At 39.7% G+C, this 27348-nt stretch overlaps 1 protein-coding gene across 8 annotated transcripts in view; it reads right to left on the reverse strand.

Annotated features, from left to right (window-relative positions):
- The window catches only part of MAP7D3 (MAP7 domain containing 3), a 45339-nt gene that overhangs the window by 12752 nt on the left and 5239 nt on the right, over window positions 1-27348 (reverse strand). For 3 of the 8 annotated variants that reach the window (XM_018070694.2, XM_018070693.2, XM_018070692.2), the window contains exons 1-13: window positions 24945-25005; window positions 19135-19230; window positions 18233-18313; window positions 16663-16826; window positions 13791-13905; window positions 12843-12875; window positions 7851-7952; window positions 5388-5486; window positions 4897-4995; window positions 3700-3825; window positions 1528-1673; window positions 997-1127; window positions 167-411 (exon numbers count right to left, since the gene is read on the reverse strand). In XM_018070694.2, coding sequence (XP_017926183.2) covers window positions 167-411; window positions 997-1127; window positions 1528-1673; window positions 3700-3825; window positions 4897-4995; window positions 5388-5486; window positions 7851-7952; window positions 12843-12875; window positions 13791-13905; window positions 16663-16826; window positions 18233-18313; window positions 19135-19230; window positions 24945-24990 — 1483 coding nt within the window. In that variant the 5' untranslated portion in view covers window positions 24991-25005. Of the gene's footprint in view, window positions 1-166; window positions 412-996; window positions 1128-1527; window positions 1674-3699; window positions 3826-4896; window positions 4996-5387; window positions 5487-7850; window positions 7953-12842; window positions 12876-13790; window positions 13906-16662; window positions 16827-18232; window positions 18314-19134; window positions 19231-24944; window positions 25006-27348 lie in introns of those variants that run through there. The other 5 variants (XM_018070695.2, XM_018070696.2, XM_029959157.1 and 2 more) reach the window with 5 other exon arrangements.

The following is a 27348-nucleotide window of genomic DNA, read 5'->3' on the forward strand; positions in this document are numbered from 1 at the left end:
GCCCAAAGTCATACCATGTAAAATTATTGTATACTCAGCAATTAACAGCTTCTGCCTTTAAGCATCCTACCCTCTAAGTGCTCTGCCTCACAAACCTGTTGTTTCGCCAGTCCTAGCACACACTGGAGAGGCCTCTAATTAGAGTCAGAGACTGAGAAACACCCACCTTCTTTGGTCTTTGTGCTAGCTGCTCCCACATCCCTGTCCAAGGCTGGGGAAGCACCTTGCTCTTGTCCTGTTCCTTCTGTGCTCTTATCCTTTGGTTTGCTCTCTGCTTCAGTCTTCTTTTTGGTAATGTTTATAACACCTGGTGTGAGAGGAGGACGCTGGATGGGTGCTGGTTTAGAGACTGGAGTAGGAGATGGTGGCCTTTGTTTTGACACACCAGGTGAAGGTGGACGAGTCTTTTGCCTGTTGAAATAAAGACTATTTTCAGGATTAACAATGAAAACCTCAAACACGCATCTGAGGACAGCAGTCTCCTTTGTTTAGTTTACATTACATACCTCACTTTTTAAAACAAATCCACCCAAAAACTACAGTTGCCTTTCTCATAAAACTTAAATACAGGATTTCAGAATACCCTGAGCACCCGGACTCCCTCCTTCTGGGCTAAACATCAAAACAGGTACACTAGCCCAGACCTCCATTTACTCCATATCAAGGATGAACCCTGTGATTCCAATCCAAGAAACTTCCTACATTAATACAGGCAGATCAGCTTATTCAAAAGCTTGCAGGCTTCCCTGCTGGTTTTGGTGCACAGACTGTAGAGAAAACCAGGGTGTATTTTTGTCTGCACAACAGAGACAAAGGTTGAAGTAAGAGCTGCATCTCTACTGTGAGAAAGGGAAACTGGACCCAAAATTAAATCCTTTTCTGTACAAACAAGGCACAGTGTAGGTCATTCAAATTCTAACAGCACAGCTGTCTTGAGACAGGAAGCATCCTTCATTTTGTTCTGAATGAAAGAAGGTATTTAACCTGGACACGTACCGAAGTGCAGAAGGTGACGGAGGACGCTTCACCAAATTAGCAGGAGAGGGGGATCTTCTATGGGCAGACACAGATGGTGAAGGAGGGCGCCTTAAACCAGATCCTGGGGATGGCTTTTCTGTCTCTGATTTCTAGAAGATACATAAAACCAAAATACTGCTGACTCTCTAGAATACTTACAGTCAGAGGAGCTGCTATTCCAACAAACATACAACTTCTCAACAAGATGTACTTCACATTTCCTTTATGTTCCAAAACACAGACCTGCTCTGTGTTTGATTTCTACATACATTAAACTTTGGGAATCATAAACAGCAAACAGTATGCCTTCAAGATACAAGAGAGATCAAGGACCATAAAATTCCAATTTGATTTTAATACTGTGTCTTTTTTAAACAAATGCTATTTAACGTTTCAATAATGCTTACTGAAAGCAACAGCAAACCTGATGAAACAGGATCCCATCCTGAGCTGTTCCAACCCCCACCCCCCGATTAACAGAAACCTGATTGCTGTGGCTTTTCAACAAACCTGGGTTGAATCAGGTGAACTTGCATCAGATGAAGACAGAGAGGACTTCAACCTGTCGATGCTACGACTGCGCACGGGCACTTTAGGAGCTGGGACTGAGGAACTGATGGAACTGGCTGAAGCTGAACGAGGACAGAGGTGAGATTCTATAAAAGTTAGGAATTTGACAAGACAAAACGAGAGCCAAGTGCACAGTATAAGAACAAGAGAAAAGGAAGAGGGAGAAAAAGAGAAAGAAAGATTGTGTGTGTTAGAAACCATACAGGGAAACACTGCAGGCAGTGCACATTGCAATGGATCATGGACACAGACACCATCACCACACAATTAGTACTTTGGAAGCAACAGCACCAAGAATAAAACCATTCTGAAAGCAGCAGTCTGAAGAAGATAAAAATAAAATGCTTTTCCAAAAATTGACTAAATTTGCAGTACTTTAATTTTAGCCAAGCTGCATCTGATCACAAGCGCTTCAGTTTTAATGCCTCAGCATCTTTCCTGACAAGTTCTTCATGACAGGTTCAGACTTTAAGCATGTTTCCTCCATACTCAAGGAAGAAACAGTCCTTCTTTTCAAAGTGTATTTATAAAGCAGCATTACATCAGGACTCTCAACATTACTATACAAACTTTTCTTATAAAATATGCATTGTGCACCATTATTTTATTCTACTTTCCCTCTCTAACTCCTTTAATACTACATATGTGTGCCCTTTGTTCACATTAACAAATCAAAATAGGTGGTGAAAAAGAAATCTATCAAGAGAAAAAGGTCAATGGTTAAACTAAAATACCTTCCTGTGAGAGTGTCAATCTCTTCACATATAAGATATTGAAAGAAATTTTATCTTAATTCTTTTTCCACTAACATCATCATAGATAGAAAAGCATACATAGATGCAAAAATCTACTTCTGAAACTAGATATTGGATTTTCTGTAATCCAAATAAATTGTGACAGATGCCAGCACTTAATTTTGTAATTTTAAGGAAAATACATTTTATTTTTATACTTGTAGCATTTGTGCAAGGAAACCTGCATTCTGTTGGTGTACAGGTTGTGCTAAAGCACAGGTACTTTTCTACTGAAATGAAGAAAGTACCTCTAAGTAAACTTATAAAAATATATCTTTAATTCAGCAATAGTAAGTCACATGCTAAAAGTAAAAGTGAAAAAGATGGTATTTCCCCACATGAGATGAACTGAGATATTCATGGCAAAACAAAAGCAGCACATACATAGTTGTGCAAAAACATGACCACTGATTACACCCCAGAAAAGTAAGAACTGATTATTGCACAAGGGGAGCAGTGTAGAAATGTCACCATTACCAACAAGGACCAAGTGAAGTGGTGTAAGATAAAAAACAAAGACGGGATAACATACTTAACAGGAAACAAGCAGAACTGGGAACACAAATTGTAAGGTAAAAGAGGAGAAAGGACTCCACATTGGTTCCAGAGATGCATTTACTGGGGCATTATTACAACCAATAACAATTCCAAGACCCGTGGGATGCAGCTACGGCTTGTCCACAATGCAGATTTCTACACTAGTACTAAACTGAGCTCCAGTCTGGGCTTATCAGCTCAGTCTGGACTGATATAAAATTGCTTGAGTCAGCCAGGGTTTCTCTCTTCTCCTTCTAGGATGCCTTGACCTCTACAAACAGCCTGAACGAAGCCAGCTCAGGCTCCCTGTACTTAACATAACCCCATAGTCACGTTCCTACATGAGTTTCTCCCCCTAAAGAAATTTAGGTTTTGCAGTTTGAAATTACAGGTTTGAGTTTTGTGCCTTTAATTTCCTAGTACTGTTCTGACTGGTATATCTTAGATTCATTTGAGAGTACGAATGTAGATCTCTGTCAGTTAAACCCTCTCCCCCCCCAAAAAAATAACCCAGAACTAACACCAGAATCTGCTTCTCTGCAGAGCAAGTAAACTGGCACTGGAGTTTAAAATCCAGTATCATTCTATGGTTTTGTAAACACGCAACACAGCATGTGAATTGGTTACTACTGACCACAAAAAATACTGGATAAGTAATATTACATATAACCATGTATTAACTGATTCACACTCAAGTGTAGCACAGTTAGCAACTAACATCTAAGTTCTTGCTTGAAGAGCAACTGCACAAAACTTTGAGGCTTTGCTGCCCTCCTGTTACCTGAGGGATCCTGTCCATCAGCCGAGAGGGTAGCAGCACTTTTACTCCTAGCTAGGGAGGCCTGTGTGGGGGCGAGGAGGCGACTGATTACGCTACTGTCCAGAGGACTGAGCTGGGAGCGACGAGCTAAATGACAGGAACAAATGAAAAAGGATCCAACATGAAATCATATCATGGAAAAGACAAGCAGTACCAAGCAAAGGAACACTGAGCATTGCTGCAAATTGTAACAGTTTTGGAAGAACAGCACTGAAGTCATGGAGAGGGAAATCCCAACCAAAAGTACAGAAGGGTTAAACACTGCAATCTCTTATGTTGCACGTCTCCTTCTTGGCTTGCTTAATAGTAGTGATTTTAATGTGCAAAAACTGGCACATGTACAACAGAAGTGAATGCTGAATTCAGTCAAAGTATGAGAAGGTTTTGACTGAGCTCTTCAGAGCTACATTCTCTGGATTGCAGGAAAGGCTGTTCTGACACAATGAACAGAAGACTTGCAAGTCAAAGCGAGCAGTTATTGTCAGGCATCGTCTGCACACACAAATCCACATGGACAGCACCCATCTTTCTCCCATACAGGAAAGGTTCTGAATCAGAGTGTAATTCCCACTGCTGGCAACAGCTGCTAAAAAGGAAAGTTTCAGAACTGTTAACTCAAAGGGAAAACGTGTCAGAGAAGGTGCTAGTCTTCAGCTTTAGGAAGAGTTCCTAAGGAAGAGGTTATTTGTAACCTAGTGGGGAATACACAGACCAAAAGAGATTGAAGTGAGAACAGGTTTCTTCCTTCATTTGCATGCACAAGGCTTAGGCCAGCAGCAGGAACAGAGAAGTTGCTTTTAAACTGAGGAATGAAAGAGAGCTTAGAAAGCAAAGGTAAGATTTGACTAAGAAGTGAACATCAGTGACATTTTTACCATTTCTTACATTTGAACCTACCAGCGTTCAAATACATCACTCTCTTAAGTGGAGAGATGTGTTGTTATATGCTTGCAGTGCCATTTAACAAAGGCCTCCTTAGAGGATTTCTTTTTTGTCCAAAGGGTAAAATTTAACCTTTACCATTTACAATTTTATCTTTAACACTGGGTAACTAAAAAGCCATTAAAAAGTTTCACCAGAAAACTAGTGAAAGTAAGCCTATATAAACTTTACTATGAATGGCTTTAAAAAAAATATTCAGTTTTATGAAACAACCACCTGGTTTTTCTTCCTTTTTCACTTTTTCTAGTTCTGCAGAGGATTGGGGTTTACTACTCATCCTACTCAAAGATGTGCTCCTCTTCTTTTCTGTTCCTCCTAGAGACCAAGCGTAAGGAAAATTATTTTTAAAAAGATACATAAATATGTGATCTCCTAAATTGCCATCCCATGCTTTGCTTCTGCCAATCAGCTAAAAACACCGATCTATCATTATGAAGCACTGTTTTCTCATGAGCTAAATGATTTGGCTACCACTTGTCTACTCTCCCCCCACCCTTCCACTTTTCAGAGGAATAAGGTTGGTTTACAGAGACAGTTATCCAACATCTGGCACTGCAATGAGCATAACAATACCTATGCCACAGTGCACAGACCACATGAATGCCTGAATGAAAACAGTCACAATGAAACCGGGACATGGTTTAAAGTCAACTTCAAATATCCCATTTACTGCCTCCCAATTCTCAAAACAAACTGGTTTCTAGCACCTTTCTGTTCCCCCTGCGAACCTTTGAGTGCTGACTGCTGGGAATGTAGAGGAACTTTGTTATTCAGTCTGTTTAATGAGGCACTTCTCTTTGTGGTACCTGGAAGTGAAAGTGCATGGATTAATTATGTTGAAAAGCCCAGAGGTCCCCTCCAACACCTGCCCCACTTCCTTAAGATAGAGAAGAATGATTAAGTTACTTTATGATACTGAATTCTTCAGAAGCAGCAAAACTGGATCAGGGAAGAATCACTTTATATAAAGCATTATTTCTTATATTCCGGCATATTACTGATCACAGCAGCAGGATGTCAGTCACAACAGATTCTTGTTCGACCTATTGAGGCCATCCTTATACACCTTTTAAAATAAATGAGAATTTTAAAAGGCCATTGCTCACATTCTGTATGAGTGACTCAGAATTAACACAGAACACAGCTGATGAAATACTCCACTGATCCAGGGACAAGCATCTTCCTCTAATTTCTACATTCTTCTCCTCTACCTTCCCAAGCACACACACACACAACAGAAGCAATCTGGTTAATTCTGAGACTGTATTTTCTGTCCCCTGAATTTACCCATCTTGTTACCAAACAGCCATTTCTCCCTGAGCAACGGATCAAGAGCACAGGATTGCTCTAAGTCAGCCTCTACATCCTGACCACATAGATCACTTGGAGTCCTGTCCAAATTTGTTGTATTTCAGGCCACCTAAGAATTTTTCCTCCAAAGTGACTAAGGATTCACAAAGGATTTCAGGGTATGACAGTAAGTTTGAAAGCAATCCCAATTAGTTGATAATTGGGATAATGACTTCCTTTGTTAGTAGCTTATTTTGTACTTTACAGACCTGCTTCTGACTCATACTCAGAGCTGAACCCTCCAGACACATCATATATAAATATAATTTAAAGTCACAAGCAGCCTCCAGTGACTCAGAGCCCCTGCCAGTACAGATATAGTCACTGATTTCCCTACCAGGCACACAGAGTATGAGCACAAGTTATAATGCTGCATCACCTTCCAACATGAACCAGTGAAAGCACCTTTAGTTGTGTGTCTGTGTCAGGAATTCTCCTGGCACAGCTCGTTTGATCAGAGGCTGCAGATTAGCAGAACACTGCAGCACAGACCTAGTTGAATCTGGTTTTGTATTAAACAGCTTTTAGCTTTTTCATGTTTTCCATCATTTTGTTAAAAAAAAAAATCAAAATCAAACCCCCACACATTTGGAACACAGGCAGGCTCCTATGAAACTCTGGGAAGATTCCCCACAAGGAAACCTCAGGCTAAAACAAGCTGATATGTGCTCATACAAATGATTTTTATTTATCTTAACAAGTAGATTAGGACAATTTCTTGTGTTTCATAATTATTTTTTTCGATTTCCAGCAGGCTGATTGCCCTCTGCCCCATCCCAATACATTCTATAAATCATGGCAGAGAGGAGACTCACATGCACAGGTTTAGCAGAATGGAAAAAACCAGAAAACTCTCTCATTCTCTACATGCCTGCTAAGACTAGTTGTGTGATGCACATTTTAAACATGACACGCTGCAGCCAGGAGTTTCATCCACCCCAAAGATGCAATTCAAAGTGAGACTGGAGGCCACAGAAATTGGTAGATGATCCATCTCTAGAGTGCAAACACTTTCAGAAACCGTTAAAAAAAAATAAGAAAACAGAAATGGCCTGGAAGCAACTATTCCCTGGTAGTCACTGGAACAGAAAATAACCCAGAATGCTTGCAAGCAGTGGTGTGCACTAACAGTTTAAGAAATACATAATCTGAGTATCAGTATCAAGATTACACTAAATTATTGGGCTAGGAAGCTGTGTCAGAGCTGCACACTATGGCTACAATCATGATAAAACTCCAGGTCAAAGCAACACCATCTCCTCCCACCCAAAAAGAACTCCCACAGGTGACATTATTTTTCATGCATCCTTCTCTATTTGGTTAAAGCAGAATTCTAATACTAAAAAGAAAGTGTGTCTACAGAGTACAGGCACACCAGAACTATGTCAAAACTAAGTTGATTTTTTCCTTTCTACAGGCAATCAAAAGACTGAAGCTGTCTAACAGAACAAGGCAAAGTTTATTTATGTACTATTTTTATTTTGCTGAAATTTTAGGGTGGGAATTAAGGCATGCAAACCTGTAAAGATGATGGGAAGTGATTTGTGAATCAATCATTTACGAAGATTTGACTTTAGTAACACAATTACAGAAATGAAAAAATAAAAAACCAGCAATTTTTACCGTTACTCTTCTCCTCTAAGAGAGCTCACATCAACTGGGTCAAAGCCCTCAACAGTCAAGCTGGATTAACAAATTGCATGAAACGCATTTGAGATCAAAATATGAAGTGAGTCACACAGCAAGGGAGGAGGGAGGACATCATTCCACCTCCTGTCTCCTCCCCAGCCCCAGTCCAGCAGTACCACACACACACTTACTTCGATCAGAGGCGTTCAGAAGCGCTGCAGACGACGACAACCGTTTGCTGACGGCACCTTCCGCCTGTTTGAGGTTGGCTGTGGACGTGGAGCGTTTGCTGCCTGGGGAGAGAAGTGCTGACTTCAGAACTCACCTTCATACCTGAGGGAGAACCTTTCACACATTGCTGAGAGCTCACTCTGGAAGCATTGCATCCTGAAAGCTATTTTCACTTCTGCTCAATGAGAAACAGAAATGATTTTGTTTTCCTTTGAACAGACTTGATACCATTAGCACCAGTTGGAACATGCACAGAAAAGGCAGAGTTTAGTGGAGTCGTGCCAATATTTCATGTACATGTATGCAAACAAGGGATTTTTAAACCCTGTGCTCCTAATGTGTAAAGACAAAAGCTACTGAGGCTCTGTGTCGTTACTAGACTGGTAAGAAACAGAGAATAACAATAAAACCTAAAATGCAATAATTTCTTTCTTTATTCTTTCCACACAGGTATGTCAAAACTGTTTTTCAATCGCTAGTTAATAAGCCAAACCAAACCAAATTATTTTGGAGGGATAAAATCAAGTCCTAAGGAAAGGCAAGAAAGCATTCCTGATTACTTCCCAAGGGTTTCTGTAAGTATTTTAGAAATTTCCAATTTTTCTCTAAAAGCTATTCCTTAAGTTCATGTTTCCCATCTATTTTGCAACTCTTCTGAAAATGCCACAAGAAGCATTCTTTTTTGTATGTGTATATACACAGACAGATACATACACATAAATCACATCTCGCATGGTAGAACTGCAAGTTTATTACAGGTCAGATAAATAACAGCTTTTTAATTTCAAATAATGTGCTTTCAGGATGAACACTATTCCAGAGTATAAAAGCCTTGGAAAAGCATGTACCTGTTGCTATAGAAACTCACTAAGCAGAAAACATTAATGCACACAAAGTAGTGCAGATCAGGTTAACAAACACACAGAATTCTATACATCAAACACAAATAATCGATTTCACTGTCATGTTGGACAGCAAAGACGATTAATCTGAACTCATTAGTGCAGAAGTACCAAAGGATAAAGCAGCACTACTCACCATCTTTTCCCTTTGCCAGCAAGCTACAACAGCCCCTTACAGCCAGAGCCAGCACCTAAGGATTGCTATGGACAGCCCTGTGGGAAGCTCTTGGGACAGTGAACAAGAGCAAAGTCTACACAGGATAAGAGGGAGAAAGGGAAATCTACTGAATCTAGTTAAGAAATGAAGAGCTGAGCTTAGTGGATATTTTCCCAACATAACAAGAAGAAAAAAAAAGGGTAGTTTATGAATGAAGCCTGAGAGATGGGATAACTAAACAGCCTTAAGAGGTTTTATATATGAAAATCAGGAAACACATAATTCACGTATTTGGGCAATTTGGAAGGTAAAGGCTTCCCCCTAGTGTCTGCTCTTAAAAGGAAATCCAGTCTCCTGCTTGAACTCAAGAGAGTCCAAGGCCTGCAAACATCATGGACACTTCACACAAATTTCCCTTGGTTCAAACTAGGACTTCAGGACTTGAGTGACATCTGAGATTTGGTCTATCACCTACTGAGACCCAGATGGCAAAAAGGAAACTTTGCCTTAAGAAAAATTATATTGAACTAAGTTAATTCTTTTCCACCAAGGTTGCAAGTTCTGGAGGCAGGCTGTGCTGTTTTATAAGATATAAGAGGCGATACTTCTACTAGAGAACTCAGAAGAAGAAAGTACTGGCTAAATATGACTGTTCGAAAAAGGAAAAAAATCAGTCTCTATATTTTAGGGGAACAGAGGGCAGTGGTGAGAGAGAGCATGAGCTACTATCTCAATTGATGCCTTGACAGAAAGAAATCTAATTGGTAAAGGGTGCTCATACAGATATTTGAGTTTTCTTTTTCCAGAAAATTTGAGTTTGCATTAATTGCTTAAGATATTACGAGGTCAGTGCTTTTTCGATCAATACATCTGCAAATATATGATCAGACAGCCTCAACTTTTTCCCTGCCTCACCCACAGCTCCTACAGACTTTAAAGATTTGGATGATTCACTAGAAAAAAAGCTTTAGAACACAGATGGGATATTCTCAAGTCAGTCAATCTGGTTATGTAGCTATTTACAAAATAACTTTTGAAAAAGTATCTCAAATATCATTCTTTGGGGAAAGTCAGAAAACTTCCCTCATGGGATTTGAAATGGAAGAAGCAAACAACACTCAGCTCACATGATACCAGACTTCTGTATTTTCCTAATGGAAGAGGGAAAGTGCAGCAGCAGAGCCAAAGAAAGCACAGGGCTGCCATGCAGGAAGGCCTGAAACTGGGTAAGGAGCTTGGACACATGGTATCTTAATAAAATCACGATGACAGTGAGCAGCTTTCAATCCTGGCTTCTCACAGGGTTTCACTGAGAGAGGGAGCTGCAGCACAGCCTATCTGAGCTTGGATGAAATTAGGCTACATAAAATAAGATTAGCTGTCTCTCACTTCCCTCCAAATTTCTACTAGGACAAGGAAGCTCTTTATTTAGAAAGGAGAGGCTCTGGCAGCCCCATTTCTATTCTAATAGCACGTCTCCACTCCTGAAGCACCTGAATGTCCAGTTCTCCTCAGCAGTCACCACTAAACTACCTCATTTACCAGGGCTCTGTCATCAAGGATGCTTTATTACTCAGCCTGGCCATTTCTCTTGGCAGACCCACACCCTGCCTGTTTCATCTGAGCACTGACAGCAATGTCATCAATGTAACATTTGACTCTGGGGCTTTCATCAATTTTTAAATTTCAGGCCATCAGTAGGATCCTTGCTGTGGTCTCAATGAATCACACTCTGTACATCCTATAGAATGACGGCTGGGGAAATGTTCAAATTACATGGGTTTCACTTTTCAGAGCACACTGTATGACCCAAAAGCTCTGCTCTACCAGTCAATATTCCTAAATATTACTGTTGACACAGCCAGTTCATGGAAGACGTGTCTGATTCTGTATTTTTTTTTTTTGCATAGCAATACAACACACAACAAAGCCTTTTGTCCTAAAATGAATATTTGAAATCTGCTCCCCCAATGGCTCTCATTTCAAGAAATGGGGCTTTAATCTCAAATCTGCCACAGAAACTGATGTAGAAAAACACTATTGTATTGAAATTTGCTCTATACATGCTGCTAAAGACAGTGCACTTCTTGGCCCCAATGATGTAATGCAGCAGAGTTTATATGGTGTCATTTTTCAGAGTAAAACAAAAGGTAATTGTCTTTCCTGCAATTACGTAAATATAAGGTGAAATGGACCAAATAAGGATTTTTTTAGAAAGTCATCTGGACTTAAGTATCCTACATGGTTTGGGTAGATTTTTCATAATAATTACCTGATGGGCTCTCAGAAAGTTAAACAGAATTACCCTGAAACAGGAATAAATATGAGAAGTGTAAAACCAACCAGGGTTCCACATTATCCACCTCATGTATGAGGACTGCACGCTTGAAACAGTAACATAAAATGAAACACAAATTTAAAACAATGTGGAAGCACAAGGGTTTGACTAAGACACTGCATTATCTGTTTATCTCCATAGCAATTTTTTTTCCAAATTGGTGCCAAGTTATCCAAATTGATCTATTGTAGCTGAACAATCTACTCCTCCTCTTGCTACATTATGATGCATAAATTCCAGCTTAAGCACCTATTATTATATCAGGAGTGTTTGTGTTTGAAGACATTTTATCTTAAATGTGCTTCAGCAGCGCTGAAGATCTTCCTTCACAATAAAAAGGACAGACAAGGCTCATTTCCTCACATCAATTAGGAGAGAGCAAAGAACGTTATGTTATGTTTTTTACTAAGTTTAGATTTAAAATAAGGTAGGAAAAACCAGTGATTTCTTAAACATGTAAGGCAAATGTGATTTCCCAGTTTCAAGATTAAATGATAAATGGTAACGTGGGATACAGCAACTGGATCTAAATATGTATCCAAGGAATACATGTTAAAACAGGTAAGCCAATCCAGCCAAACTGGCTAATTTTGGAGAAAATTAGAGATTTGTGCTGTGTAGAATAAGAGAAGAGAGAAGTTAGATAAAACAGACATGCTTCAACTGTGTTGCCAGAATAAGCCAGAGTAGTTAAATCATACTCAGTCAGACTTTCATTGCATTTTGGAGTCTCACTTGTCTCTGTTACAGAACAGCTGCATTGCATTAGTAATGCTGTGGGCATGCACAGACTGTCAGGACTCAGATTCAGCTGGGTCTCAGCTGAGAGTTATCATCATCTCCAATCAACTACAAGAAATAATTTTGCTTATTAAACATATAGCCTTGACAAATATATCAGTGATTCAAAGCATTTCTATGAATGGCTCAGTCTGTGCTCTGGAAAGTGCCAGAAATCCAATGAAAACACATTTAATGTATACAATTATCTTTAGATAATTGGACAGATCTGATTTTGCAAAACCCTTCATGGGAAAAGTATCAAACTGCACAAAGGATTCATTCCCTTTCAGCAAAATACCATTTGATTTTGCAAATGTTACTTCAATTGCTGGTAAAACAAAGCAAGAAAACAAACCAAGCCCTACCATGTACTTTTTGCAAATTAGGCAGCAATGAAAGGATTTGAAATTGCCTTTTAAAAACCCAGACTACTGAACTGATTTTTATTCAAATACTTGCCCCTAAGAATTTCTCTTCTCCTACCCACGCTGTATTCAGCCATCTTTAAAAACCCAAATGCACACATCCTGTCCCTGAAAATTCCCTCAGAATGCCATGACTTAAGCTGTAGTTGAATTAGCTGGGAGGGATAGTTAAAACAAGGAGGGCTGCCTTCTACTTAGGGATCACATTTGTTGCACAGCTGGCCAAGATCCAGGAAAAGATCTACAAGAAGCTGGTTTTCCTTAGTTTCAGACAAAGAAGAACTCAAGTTTAAAAGGTTAGTAGTAAGTGTAAAACAACAGAAAAAGAACATTTTAGAAATCAATACCACCAGTTCCACCTTCATCTGTGCTCTGTTGTTCTGTAGAAGAAGAAGGTTTGTAAACTAAGTCATGAGGTCAAATAGTAAAAAATGCAAGTTAATCGAAAAATAACAATAACATGTCAAAGCACTTTCAAACGTTATAAACACACACTCAAGCTGACAGAAGATGACAGTACTAAAACAAACTCAGTCCAGCTCCATCAGCACAGAAGATAGGCTGAATTGAAGCATTTTTTCTTTTATTTTATTCCTTGACAATAACTTACTTATTGGCAGGGTCTTCCAGTCAGGTAGTGAATGAAAAGATCTCTTCCAATGCAATCCTGATTTGCTAGTCTGATTTTAGAATGTTTACAAGCAGAAACAGTTAACTGTGTGAAACAGGAAATGATCTGAGCTCAGACTGAAGAGTGCTAAAACACATCACCTAATCCAGAATAGAACCCATGCTCTGAGAAGCTTGGGCAGTGCCCACTGAACCTCATCACCCATGACTGGGCATTCAAGTAATCAGTAAGCATGCTGTAGCTCTAAAGGTGTGTTTAAAACATGTTAGATGTGATATTACAATACAACTGGGTTTGTTTGTTTTTATCACCAGTCTTAATACTCCATTACATGTACTGCATTTGAAGGACTCAATTATTTTAACATTATACATTACAATTCCCCCTATCTGAGGGCTGGGGGCTGGCAATACAATTCTGTCAGGTCTTGTATTTCCCACGGGGCTTCTCTCTAGCTCTTCTCAAGGTCAAAAACAGTTCTAAGTCTGAGCAGCATTTCAGGGCAAGCACAGATATGATTCTTTCCCCATTAGCTACCTGTAGATCCTGCTTTAAGATCCAAGACAGTAAAGGATGCCCAGATCCCTATGAATAGTGCTGCATTTGCCAGCGTTCACATATAATATTCTGTGATTTTAGGCCTACTAGAAAATGTGCTGCTTACCTGTTTTGCTTTCTGAATCTGGAGTTACAGATCCTCCCCATGACCACCTCTTCTGCCGTGTTTCCAGCCGCTGATTCCGCTCCAAGGTACGATGCATAACTGCTTCGTATCTCTCCTATCAAACAACATCTCCATGAAGCTGTAACCATGAAGCACAGCTACACCAGAGATTTGTATGATTTATAATGTTTTACCTACGCTGCCTGATTAACAAGCTTTTGTTAAAGAAACTATCATGTAAAGAATGTTGAGGGCAATTAATGGCTTCAAAACACTGCAAACATGATTAGGTTGAGCTAAACCACAGATAATCTATTCTACTCTTTACTTAAAATAGCCACCAAACAGATTTCCTATTCAGTAAACAGCACTAAATATTTTCTAAATAGGGATGAACCCCAAACTGAACAAGAATAATTGCTTACCCTTTAAACTATTTATATTCTGAAGTTATTTCTAAAAGGTGATAAGAATTCTCATTATAGAATAACAAATAGAAGTTATTTGTATTCTTCAAGAACTATACAAACACTGACCCAAGTCTTAACAGACATTAGGAGACATACGATGAAACTAGAAACAGCAAGACAAAGGTAAAACTGCAAAAAAAAGACCAATCAACTCCAGAATCAACTCAGCAACCACTGCTGACAGGGCAAAGGGGGCTGAAAGAAGCTTTTTCTCCTGTCTTACAACGAGTAACTGCTAACAGAGGAGCTTCAGCTCTTGTGCATAATAATGAACTGTAAGACTGTTTCTTGCCAGCCAGGTTTCCACACATGTCAACAACAGATTTCTCTTCTGAAACAGTTATATCCCAAGTGATCATTTGAAGCAGTATTTACTGCTGATACACTGCAGTGAGATGCCAGGGGAACTCATTATCCAGCCAGTTCTCCCTCTTGAAGACAAAACTTTCACCTTCTTTCTACACCATTTCACAACACAAACTAAAACAGTCACAGTGACAAACAGACCATGTAAACTTGGAAGGAAAGGAGGAGGATTCTGCTCCCTGAGGAAAGATAAAACTAGAAGTTTTTGTTTGAAATACAAAGTTTTGCTTCCCCTCTGTTAGAGAAACCTGAACTAGAGTGCTAAAGGTGCCAAAGTACCCAGACATTATGTAACCTGTATTGTATTTCCAAGGAGGTACCTGCAGCGTGGTAATTCTTCAGTCATAGTTAAAGACAGAGGCTTCACTTTACTAACAGAACCAAATTCAAGACATCGACACAGTAAGTTGCACAGATGTACAGAATAACTGAGTAGCTGTGACAAGACAGGTATCTCAATCCTAGACATGGCTAGTGGTCTTCAAGACTTAGGCAGAGAACTACTTCTTCCACAGTATTTGCTATTGTGCTGCTGCTTCTGCTCTTAAGAAAGATGATTAACTAAATGAGACTTGGCTGAATGTAAACAATAATGCTGAAGGCTATGCATTTTTTATATACTCTTATCTACTAAATTTACAGTTGTAGATGGTATCTTGCTGGCAAAATTGACCTAAGATAGCTTAGCTTCTTTAAAAGTTATTTCTTTCTGCAAAGTAAAGATCTGTTTTCACTTTCTGGTTGAAGGCACGGTTTACAGGTCAAATCCACACTATTTTCTCACCTGCCAGGTTCTTCATGCATAAATCTCTATGTAGAAGGTCATCTCCAGGGACTTAGTAAAGACAAGGTTAACAACAATCAAACTCATCAGCTAGTTCTTGCCTTTCTTGATTATTCACCCAGGTGGCCACTTAAAACATATCCACCATCCTCAAAATAACATGAATAAATGTAATAAATGTAAAGGTGACACCTCTTGAAGTAGAAGGGATACTTTTTGCATAAAGTAGTTGCTTAAAGAGATGATGCAGCACTGGACTGCAGTCACAGCCCACCCAAACATTTCTGTTCTCCAGCAATGTAAACTATTCCATGAAGTTCAAATGGAATATCAATCTGATCACACCCAGGAGCTGATTACAGAAAACCAAATACCATTGTACTGCAAGTCAAAAAGGGTAAAGATGGATTGCTAGAACAATATAACAGCAGCTGGACTCCAAGGGAGCAGCCAGCCAGGCTTAGGGGCTCTTCCCCAGCGACCCACAGCAAGTTCTTACACCCAGCTTACGAAAGCGTGGATGTGTGATGCCTCCACTGCTGACACCCTGGAAACAAACCCTCCCAGAACTCACACCACATTTCAAATGCACTAGCAGAGCTAATCATCAAAATGGATGGAATAACTTCATGTATTTATTCCTGCTTTCAGCCTCCTGTCCATTTGCAATGAGCCTCAGAAATCAAATACTGCTTTGCTGGTCCGTGTGCAGTCAGAGCAAAGGCAAAGGGCCCAGTGACAACAGTCACTACACAGTTCAAAGTAGCAAATGGTAACTACACAGATAACATCATCAACTGCTCATCATATAGTAACGAGTTCTAATTTAGAAGAATTGAAAGAATGGGAGACTCTCAGGCCACATCAGGGCTCCCAGGAAGCAAGACACAGAAATAAGAGAAGTCTAAGACCTGTCACCCACACTGATTAACAAACAGACTCTACAAAGTGCACTGAAGGAATGTAGAAATCTGGGAATACAAGGTAGGGTTTTTGGTTGTGTGAAAAATAACCAGTGGCCAAAGAGCAGCCACAGCTCCTGAAGTCCCAACTGCTTTGAGTACAGCTAAAGCTGTATGGGGAAGGAGGGCATATGTGTACACAGCCCATCATACTGATGTGGAAAATACTTTCGTGTTCTAATATATTCACCACTTCCACAGTATTCAATTTCCCACCACTTTAGACCATGATAATGTAGGAAAATAATGAAGGAGTTTCTTAAAAAGTATAGAACTTTGACATGTTGTACCTTTTCCTCCTCTATTTTTTGTTTCCTCTTTTCTTCTACTGCTGCCCTCCGTTGTTCCTCTTTCTGCTTCATTTCTTTTAGCTTTCTCTGCCTTTCTTCTAACTGTTTTTCATACTGGAGTTTTGCTTTTCTCTCCTTTTCAAGGATTTGTGTCTCTTTGGCAGCTGTAAATTTTTAAGAAAAAATGAAAATCAAATTTAACCATTCACTGATGCTGCAATGCAAGTTATAGGCAAAAGACTACCCAGGCAAAATTATTACCACTTAAAATGAAAACATACAGCAAGATGAGCTTGCAGAGCTGGATGACAATGCACGATGACATTCTGTCCCCAGGTTAGGGTGGAATCAGAACCTTGCCTTACACTAGACCTTACTGTCTAGACAGGACTATCAGGATAGGCATATTCCCTATGTTAAGCACATACTTTTCTTGTCAACATAATAGTGCAGTCTTTGCAAGAAAGTAGTAAGTTGAGAATCAATAGCCTGAATTTTCTGTGTTGCAATTTTCCTTTTTTTTTTTTTTTTAGAACAAAATATAATGAAAAGAGTTAAAGCACTGAGTGACAAGATGGGAAAACCCCAAGTTCCTGCATCTGAATTCAAAATAGTTCTCTCGCTATTCTCTGCAGTCTCCACCAAGGAACAGCTGTGTGCAGTTTAACAGGAAGCTCCAGGTTCTGTGACACAAAGCTAGTGGCTGAATGCAAAGTGTATTTTCCATGGCTAGACAAATGAAATGAACCAAGAGACCAGATAATTACACCAACAATGCATAGGCAGTATTTACATAGAGAGCCCCCAAAATATTTCTGGATTGATATGTGTTTTAGTCCCACCCTCTCCCCATGTTAGGATAACACAATCACTCCTGTTATTTTTATGTTAACAAATAAACAAACACACAGGTCTGAGAGACACCACTCCCCTCAAGCTGGGAGCTCAAGACCCAGGACTGCAGGGCTCACTGTGACCCTTTCATCTCTGACTGCACACACATGCACTGATCCACGTCGCAAACAGCATAAAGCTGGGCAAGACTTTTCTGCTGTTCTCTAGGTCTCAGATTCCCTGCTAAGACAAAGTGTATACTGCTGACACTTCAATCCAGGAGTCACTTCAGCGTGCTGGGAAACAAGGGAACCAGTGTTCAAGGCAAACAAGCCATTCAACTAACTAAATCCTTTTTGGTTTTCTCTGAATTGGCATTACCTAAACCTCAGTCTTCAGGGCTACAGGAAGTAGTTTAAAGCTAAAAGTTTTATTTTCAAAAGTGGTTTTGTTGAGGATTTCAATAAGAAATTGGCTAAATTTTCTTGGTGGTCACTAAGAAACAGAAGGTCAAAAGTGATACAGAGCTTCAAAAAGCTAAAACTCTCTGCAGCATTTTCCTCTCAAATCAAATACTTCTTCATTCAGGTTCACAGATGGTCACTGATGCAAGACCAAAAGTAGACCTTGTTTCTTGTCCCCAGCAAGCTGGAAAAAAGTGACTGAACGAGGAATAAGTTATTCCTTTATCACAAACATTTCAGAAAACTGTATTTTAAATGAAACATGAAAATACCATGTTGCTTTTCCCGCTCTTCTCTACGCTCCCTGGCCAGTCTTTGCCTTTCTTCTGTTCTTAAAGTGGAGCCATCTATCACTGTCAAAAATTAAAGACACACAATTGTTAGTTATTTTGAACATTCCAATTTAAATAAAAAGTCAAAAGTCTTTACTATCAAAAGGAGAATGAAACTTCCTGAGAGATGCATGTACCAGCAAATCACTGCACACTTCATATAGAGATTAAAGCTGTCATCTGAAAAATTCATAGGAAGCTAAACACCCTCCCTTTCCATTCTCTCACAACAACCAACCCACTGTTTTTAATAAGTGCAGCAGAAAGCAGACACCATATCAAAGGTTAAATGTGTACAGTCAAAGGAAAGACTAAGCAATAACCAGATATATGTGAGAACATATCCTTATTCCAAATTCAGCTCTGATCCTCACTCTTGTACATACTAAATTCCACGAACAAGAATTACAGGAATCTAGGAAAATTTAACCTCAGAACAAATTGTTCACCTGTCACAACCAATTCAGAGCACTGCAGGACAGCTCATTTCCAGGCTAAGCAGAACCAAGACTGCTTAGATCTTTTCAGGTATAAAAACCTGAATTTCAGCAAGAAGTGAACTGGTAGGTGTTGCCCAGTGCACAAAACAGCAATTTAATTTTGCTGTTATGCTCTGTCTACAAGACAGGCACCTTCAACTGAACTCTGAGCCAGTCAAGAGCAGAAATCTGCCATGAAAACCAGACCTTTAATGAATCTACCAACCATCTACCAGGTGGCTCTGGCCTCTGATGCCTCCTGAAGAGCACCAAACTGCTTTCTAAAATATGTTCTCTTTGTTGCCTACTAACTCTGCCTTGTGAACCCAGCACTTCATGAAGGGCAATGACCAATAATTGTACCTGGTTTAGTTGCTGTCTTTATTGAGGTCTGGACTGCAAGAGGGCTAATGCCACTTTGGCTTCTTCTTTCTTCTGCTATGGCTTGGGCTGCAGCAACTGTGAGAAAGAGTCATTCCATATTAAGAAAAGCTCCACAACTGAAACTCAATAAAATATCTAAAATACATAAAATTCCATTTGAGGTTGCTGATCTTTTTATTAAATAACTAACTGGGGGCTGCTTAACTTGTAAGGAAAAACTTGTCAAGTGAAACCTCAGCTTTTCTTTTTAAAAACCACAGTTACAAAACCTATGTTTTCAAATGTGCAGCCAAGGACTATAGTTTCAAAAAGATCAAACTTACTATATAACTCTTCTAAGACAAAACCAAGTATTTAGCACAGTTACAAGTCTGACTTACACTTACTAATAAAAACTCTTTTCTACCACATGTGCATTTTTGGGCTGGATATACTTATGTCCATTAGCACTGGCAGAATCATATTCTGATGAGACCTGAGCAGGGAAAGGTTTATGAAGAGCTGTCATTACTTGATCACATGAAACAGAAAGTGGATAAGCTGCATAAAGTGAACCATTACAGGATGCTTACACTGTACTTCTAAAACTGGATCTTCAAAAATAAATTTTAATTGTAAATTAGACTCCAAAACTGTAATTTGAGCATTCATTCACCTTATTCAGGTTTCAGCAAGGTGAGCACAGTAGCTATGACTCGCAGTCAGCAATACAGAAAGGAAATGCTACCAATATTAATGTTGCTAAAATAATGAAACCCATTAAGAAGTCAGAGAGACTAATTTACTGTATCACTTTCCACAGATTTTCTTTATTTTAGTGTCAACTTTCACTAATCATCTTGCAGGGTGTGAAGGTGAAGTGGTACAGGGAGAGCAGGCAGGGCAAACCATAAGACAGCATTACCCCACTTTCCTGCACAGCTCAAATGGGAATGTTCTCACACAGTGACACCTTGTTCTCACCTTGGCTGACAGATACTGGGAGCTCAACTTTGCTCCTAAGAGGAGCCCAACTTCAGGGGACGCAAGAGAACACATCACACAACCACCCAACCAGAGAAAGTCAAGGCCTGTTTTACACAGAAAAGGCAATCCACAAAAGGAACATGTAACTCCTGTGAACATGAAGGACCAACAGCAGAATTTGGCATTATATTTTAAAAAAGAAGACAACAGCTTTGCCAGTGATCTCAGACTTCCCTTTAATATGAGTAGTGCAGAATGCAAAGGAGGAAGGAAGAGTCTCCCTCTTCTCCATGCATTGCCATGACAACTAGTTGTGTCATGGTAATAACCCTCCCTAAGGCTGTGCCCAAGAACAATCACCTCAAAGTGTTTAATCCCATGTGATGTCAGTGATAAATGCTGATTACAATACTTATTCAGCAACTCTAAATTGTCACCCACAGCTGTTGCCATGTCTTGAATTAATTTTTCACTACAGCAGCAAACAAAAGTCTTCCTCAGTTCCATCCTATACATCTCTGAGGCTCTTTTCAAACAACTCAGAGACTAGATATATCACAACATGGTGAGATTACCCATGGGCAAAGAGAACAGCTAAAAAAGGGACTCACTGTAATTTCACCATCTAGATTAAAAGTCAGATAAAAATCTGATTTTTGTACACTTTTGCATGCCACATGGATGGGAATCTAGTCCAAAAAATACCAGGTAGAGAACAACAAAATTATCTATTCTAACACAATTAAAAGTGAATACAGCCAGAGGAAAAGCAGCCCACTGCAGGTGTGCTGAGAACAGAAACATACAGACAGGGCATTAGTATCCAACGGCACCCTTGGACATCACAAAGGCTGAAGGAGCATAAGGTTCCTCAAATACCATTTAGATTTCAGACACAGAAATCCAGGTACATCTTCCCTTCAGTCTCCATCAGCAAGGGAGGAGACAGGAGGTGCCCAGGCAGCCTGAGCCAACTCAGCCCAGCTGGGAAAAGAGCCCAACAGAAGAAACCCACTCCTCTCCTACACCAGGTTTAGTTAAGACCACTACTGGAATTTTCCTCAACTCTCAAAGTTTAAACATCTGAACATCTGTAACAAAGTTGTAGTAAGAAGCAAGCTGCAATTAAACAGGTACAACAGTCATCTTATTTAATTTGCAGAAATATTTTACTATTAGAAATCCTGCTGAACAAACCAGTCATAATGGATGTGGGAGATTGTTTATTTTCAAATGAATACATAAATACATAAACAGTTGAATAATGTTCATGATTAGAAGGCATTCATTTAAAAAGATTTAAAAATCTGCAAAGCAATTAGTTCATCTTAATTAATTAAGGTTGCAAAAGATTAGTTGAGGTTCTACAGAACAGGAAAGTGGGTTACAGAAACAGTTCAGCTTGCAAAGGACACAGAGGTGAAAAAAGCCTAGAAATAGTCAGCCAAAGGATTTTGTATGTCAGGGGTTTTATATGGCAGTTAAAATATTTTGTGTTTGCTGCTTCAATGCTTCATTACTTGCATAGAAACAATGTCTTCACAAATATGAAAGTGGTACATTTAAGGCACCATGAGTGCACCTTCGTGTCACACAGATGTGATCCATTCAACCAAGAGAAATCCAGAATGAAATGTGAACTGGGGATTGGAACAAAAGATCATTAAAAGGGAAACAGCCATCACATTAGATATGTCCCTGAGATGTGCAAGCTCAGTTTCACTAAATCTCTGGTCAACAGACAGGTTTTATGTTCCTTGTAAATTTTACGGTAAACTTGCAATATCAAGCTGATTTTCAAAATCCCCTTTTTACTACTTACTCTAGGAGAAAACGAGTTGCATATTGTTGCACCCTGCAACCTTTAAAAAAAATACAAATTTATTTTGCTTTAATATGATAAAAGAAATCTAAATTATTAATAACTTTAAACGTTCTTTGGCACAGATACCTATAATGTCTTTGCCTATTTTTCCATAATGAATGTAGCAGTCTGCTATGGAGCAAAGCTTCATGGAAAAGAATTTTCCACCAAACCTATCTCTGTAAAAGAAGCCTAATACTTCTGTAATGAATCAGGATACCCCAGAACAGGAAACCAGTTAACAACCATTTCACTAGAACTTGTGTCACATGCTGCATTAGTGGGGGGTGCCTTCATGGACATATTCAGCAAACTTCCTGGAGAAGAAAAATTCTCTTAGAGGCAAATTAAATCTCATTTCTATTCTGAGCTTCCCCTCCCACAGTAGTCACCAAAGGCTTTCACAACTATAATTTGTGATCAGTATAATGTATGTGTTTATTTTACAGTAGTCTACCTTTAAATGCTCCAGGTAAAATTAATAAAAGTATAAGCCACACATGTGGCCAATAATAATAATATCTGCATTCAGGCATAATAAAGTAGGGCTATTTGGAACATGAAATGGTTAGGGGATTTGGGAAGCAGTTTTCCTTCTGTGCCCTCATCACCATTTAGCACCATGTGTCTGGCCAAGGGTATCACAGATAAACCAAACCCACAGAAGCACCAGGAACCAGCCACTTAGGAAGGCAACATTCCAGATACATCCAACTCTCCCAGTTTCACCTCCAGCTCAGGATCACAGAGTCTGTGCAGGTGCTGTGGTGCCTCCCTCGCACTGAGCACGACGGGACTTCCTTCGCTGATCAGGTTTCCAATATGCCCTGAGAAGACCAGTGCTAAAAATAACCCCTGATTTCTATTTCAACCCTTGCACAGAGCTAATACCCTTGGCCCCTGCCAAGACTGGCAAAGGACCCACTGCTGTTCTTAGCAAACCTCATTAGGGACTGGAGCGGCTCCGTCCCTTTGCCCAGCAAGGTTTAGGGATTCCATCCCATCACCTCTCCTGGTATCCATGACCCAGCCAGATGCTGCCCCACTTGCTTTCCCAACCCGTGCAGAACCAGAAAGGAGAGCAGAATATGCCAACTTTCAAAGCAATCCTTCTGCTTCTTATGATTTAATGACAAAGCAAACAAACAAAAAAAATCTCAGACTAAGCCTTTGAAACAGGAGGTGTTAGAAGATGTCCTGAATGGAAAGCATTGTTGGAAATCTAAATTTTCTGCAAAAGTTTAAAGCAGGTAACAAGAAGCCAATACTCAATCCATGAACCAAAAGTGAATGGCCCGGCAAAATACCTCTAATTTTATAGCAAACTGTGCCAACTCTGCAAGATGCCATTTTTGTCTTGCTCCACTACAGGGAGCTACTGTTTGTCAGCAAGGGTTCTGATCCTTTTTCTTTTAATAACAGTTGCACATGCTTCCAGGAAAGACAAGGGAAGTTAGCATTTAAGTTTGAGATTTCTGCACACTACCTTTTAAGCTGATTTCCACTCATTAATTAATATAGGTTAAGACATATGGATGCAAGATCATATGCTTGATGCTTTAAGAAAAACTGGATATTGGTTTTACACCATTACCTCACACAAACAGGTGGACAACACAGAAAGTTGAATTGTGAAAAGAAAGCCCTCTCTGCATGCACTCCTCTTTTCCCTGCTTTCCCCCTTCTTTCTGTCTTTCCCTGCTGATTCTCACATCCCATCTTTGGGCTGCAAGGACTGACAGGCTCCACAACCAAACACATGAGCCTCCCGTAGGCACCTTCTGATGGACCAGCTGGAAGGCAGATGGTTCTCCTGTTTTGTCTGGGCAGTCACCAGATGGGAAGCACACAGATCTCCAGAAAGCAGTGCATGCTCTCTCAGCTTCAGCAGGCCAGAAGAGCTTCCTATTGTCTTATCCTTATCCCAGACTGTATTTGCACTCTTGGTTCTACATTCATTCCCTATGTGGGATACCTATTTTATTACTTTTGTGTGTTTTCCTCCCTTTAAGACCATTTCTGCAGGTAATTCTGTACAACAATCTGGTTGTACAATCTGGTTTTCCTCCCAGTCGATGCTTAAGGAAGTTTGAGATGATTTCTTCAGTTCACTACAAGTATTCATCCCACTGGAAAACTCTTAACACAAACATTCCTTTGCAGTATATGAAATTAGCATCTCCCCAAGTAAGTATTTGAGAATATATTTCAAGAATGTACGTTTTTATTTATCCTTAAGCATCCACACCCAGACTAAGAGCTAGAAACATTTTAAAAAATATCACATAACTAACAAAACACTACTTATTTCTTATAAGGAGACCTGCAAAGATACAGCTGAAGTAATCTCAAGGACAGGCTGTTCAGCCCAGGGCGTGATCAGTGAGGCACCAGGAAGGTTGCCGGTTAATTTGTGGGTTGATCTCTGTACACTTCACCCTCGGGGAAACACATAATCTAAACCAAACTTGAATGTAATACAAGCACAGACCAAAGAATCAAAATTCGCCCTTAAAAGAACTGGCAGCCACCTCCAAAAACTTTCTACAGAGATGCCACACCATTGTGTGACAGCCACATCAGAAGTGTACTATCCTTAGTCTGAACCCTACCAAGAACATATCTGCTATGGAGTCTCACTGATTCCTGCTCCCACTTGTATTCTCTTATTTTAACCTTGCTCCCATTGCTCAGCCACAAATTATGCTTCTCTCTTCTTAATGGGAAAAGCAACTGCCAGCACAATGCTTAAAGACAACAAAGAGATGTCACCACCTCTTGCAGAAGCCGTCACGAGGTTGGTAAGAAGCACTGTCTGTACTGCGCACAAAGGGCTGACAAGCTAAATCCACCCTCTTCTCTGGAAAAGACACCTGGCTTCACAATTTGGGGTTGTTAGTAAGGTATGTTATTATTCACCTCTTGAAAGAAATTAAAGGGAACCACAGCAGATACTGACTTCCTGCTCCTTTCACTATCCCTTTTGCCACATTCTTCTTCGCCATAGTTCTTCCTCACCTTCCAAAAAAAACATGAAAAAGATTAGCATTCTGCACAATCCACCTTATTTTTTTAAAAAACATAATCTTTCACCATCTCTTCTGATATGATAACATGATTTGTACAAAAAGGCCCTCCAAAGGGGACACTTCTCCAATTCACACGTCCCCAACTCTCTGCAAGCTCTAATGCAACTCAGATACAGTGACTAATGCTGGGTAGAACACAGAAATTAATCTGTTTATTGCACTGTGCATACCAGGCTGATCTGCCCAGTAACTTCTCTCCAGAGGTGATGCTTCCTGCATAAAGGATACATAGTCTTACAGCCCCAACCATGTTCTTCAGCAAATGGCCATGCCTTGCTGTTTTGTCTTTGCTGCCTGGAAGCACTATCTTGGTAACACTTAGCCACAGAGAAGCCAGAGCTTTGGAAAGGCTGGAGTGCTCATTATGTTTTTCAGTGAAAGAATAAGGCACTAAGGTGTTTGTACTCACTGAAAAATTCTCCAGCAGAATACAATAAGGCTGCATTTCAGATGTAAAGAGAGTATTTCTGCACCATTTCTGTAGATTGGCAACTGTAAACTTTTCTTGCCAACTGCAAAACAAATTGCTTTCATCTACCTTGACTATTTATATTAGACAATGACTGCAATGCTCATGCAATAAACTATGGCAAAGAGTCCCTTGTGAACCTTCTCAAGTGTAACAGAAATCAATATTTACCTGTTTCTGCATACTGAAAATTCCAAAGTACCCAAATACACTGGACTAAAATGAAAGCAGTCTATGTAATAAATATGCCCTTACATAGTTTCCTGTAAATTCATTGTGAAATTTAGTAGTGACATAAATGCTTACAGGTAGCTGTATACATACAGATAAAACACTCCAAACTGAACAGAATTAGACACAGCTTTAACAGCTACAGAAGGACCAAAAAAGTAAAACAGCAGTTTTAAACATAGAGTGCAAGATTATTAATAACTGCTCTGTTTATCTTACAGGTAATTCTCTTTCATTAATAACACCTTCCAACACCTCAGGACTATATGTGTTGTTCCTCACACTGGACTGGCTTCAGAGATGCCAGAGCAGTCCCACTGTACCCTGCTCTGAGCAGTTTAGTTCCCACTGGAATTCTAGCTCAAGCGTGGGTAAGAGGCACAGAAATCAGCTCTCTCTGCTTTACTCCTCCAGTTCTGGAGGCTGCCTAAAACTGACTCCTCTTCACACTCCTGCACAGCCACAGTAAAAAGTAACTTCAAGACAAACTTCTGCTCTCTTCTCTTATTTCACATCTGTTTTTCTCATTGTGTTATTTCTTTCTTTTACAGTGCACTATCCCTAACGCTGGCAATAGCTATCTTCTATCCACTACTCCCCCCTTTCCTGAGCAGTCTGGTTTCTTTTGCTCGCTGGAAGCACGTCCTTGTAAATGCTTTTGTCCTCGTTTGCAGGCTGTGGCCATTGTTTAATACACCCAGCCAAACAATGCCAGCAAAGAACACAGCCCAGCACTGCGAGTCACAACTAACTTGAGACAAACCCTGTGAAAACACCATTTTGAGCTTTCTTAAGCTGGAAGGATAACAGCTCCTTTACATGACAGCAGGGAAAACTACTGCTTTTTCCTTTTACACCCGATGAATTTCTTATGGCAACTTCAGAGCTCATTCAAACACTGTGTGCTTCAGAAGGAGAGGGACTGTGTTGGCATTTACCCCCATGAGAGCAGCCTCCAGCCCCAAATCAAGTCACTCAATACAGTGCTCTAGGACAGTGACAGGCCCACAGTGTGTTTAACACAGCAAATCCACTACACACTGCTGTACATCTACAGCAGAACAGGGTGGTGTAAAATGTAAAAGGAAATAAACTTCAAATTTTCTTAAAGCTGTACAGTTCACTCAACTAATTAGAAATGAAAGCTCTGAGACATTCCACTACACCTAATGTAAGATCCCAACAAAGTAATCATGAATCAGTCCCTGCCCTAAAGAACTTGAAGAATAGATAAGTGAAAAGTAACAAATGGCTGTAAAAAACCCAAACAGGACAAAAGGGCAAAAGAGACCAATAAAGAGACTATGTATTTTTTTAATTCATTACCTAATGGCAGAAAATCTTCTAGAGAAATCTGAAAGTGAGTAAGGTGCCACTCACTGTTCTACTCTGGAGATGACTGTCCTTGGTTTTCAATGTCCAGAACACAATTCACATATTATTGATCAACACTGTGCTGCAAAAATATGTTCCTTTAAGAAATTCTCTTGGCAAAACTAAACAGAGGATAAGCTTTCAAATTAATAAATGTGTTCTATTAAATTATATTAAGTATAGAGATCTCTACAGGATTT

The sequence above is a fragment of the Manacus vitellinus genome, unplaced genomic scaffold (genome assembly GCF_001715985.3).
Source record: "Manacus vitellinus isolate BGI_N305 unplaced genomic scaffold, ASM171598v3 scaffold_19_pilon, whole genome shotgun sequence".
Lineage (NCBI taxonomy): Eukaryota > Metazoa > Chordata > Aves > Passeriformes > Pipridae > Manacus > Manacus vitellinus.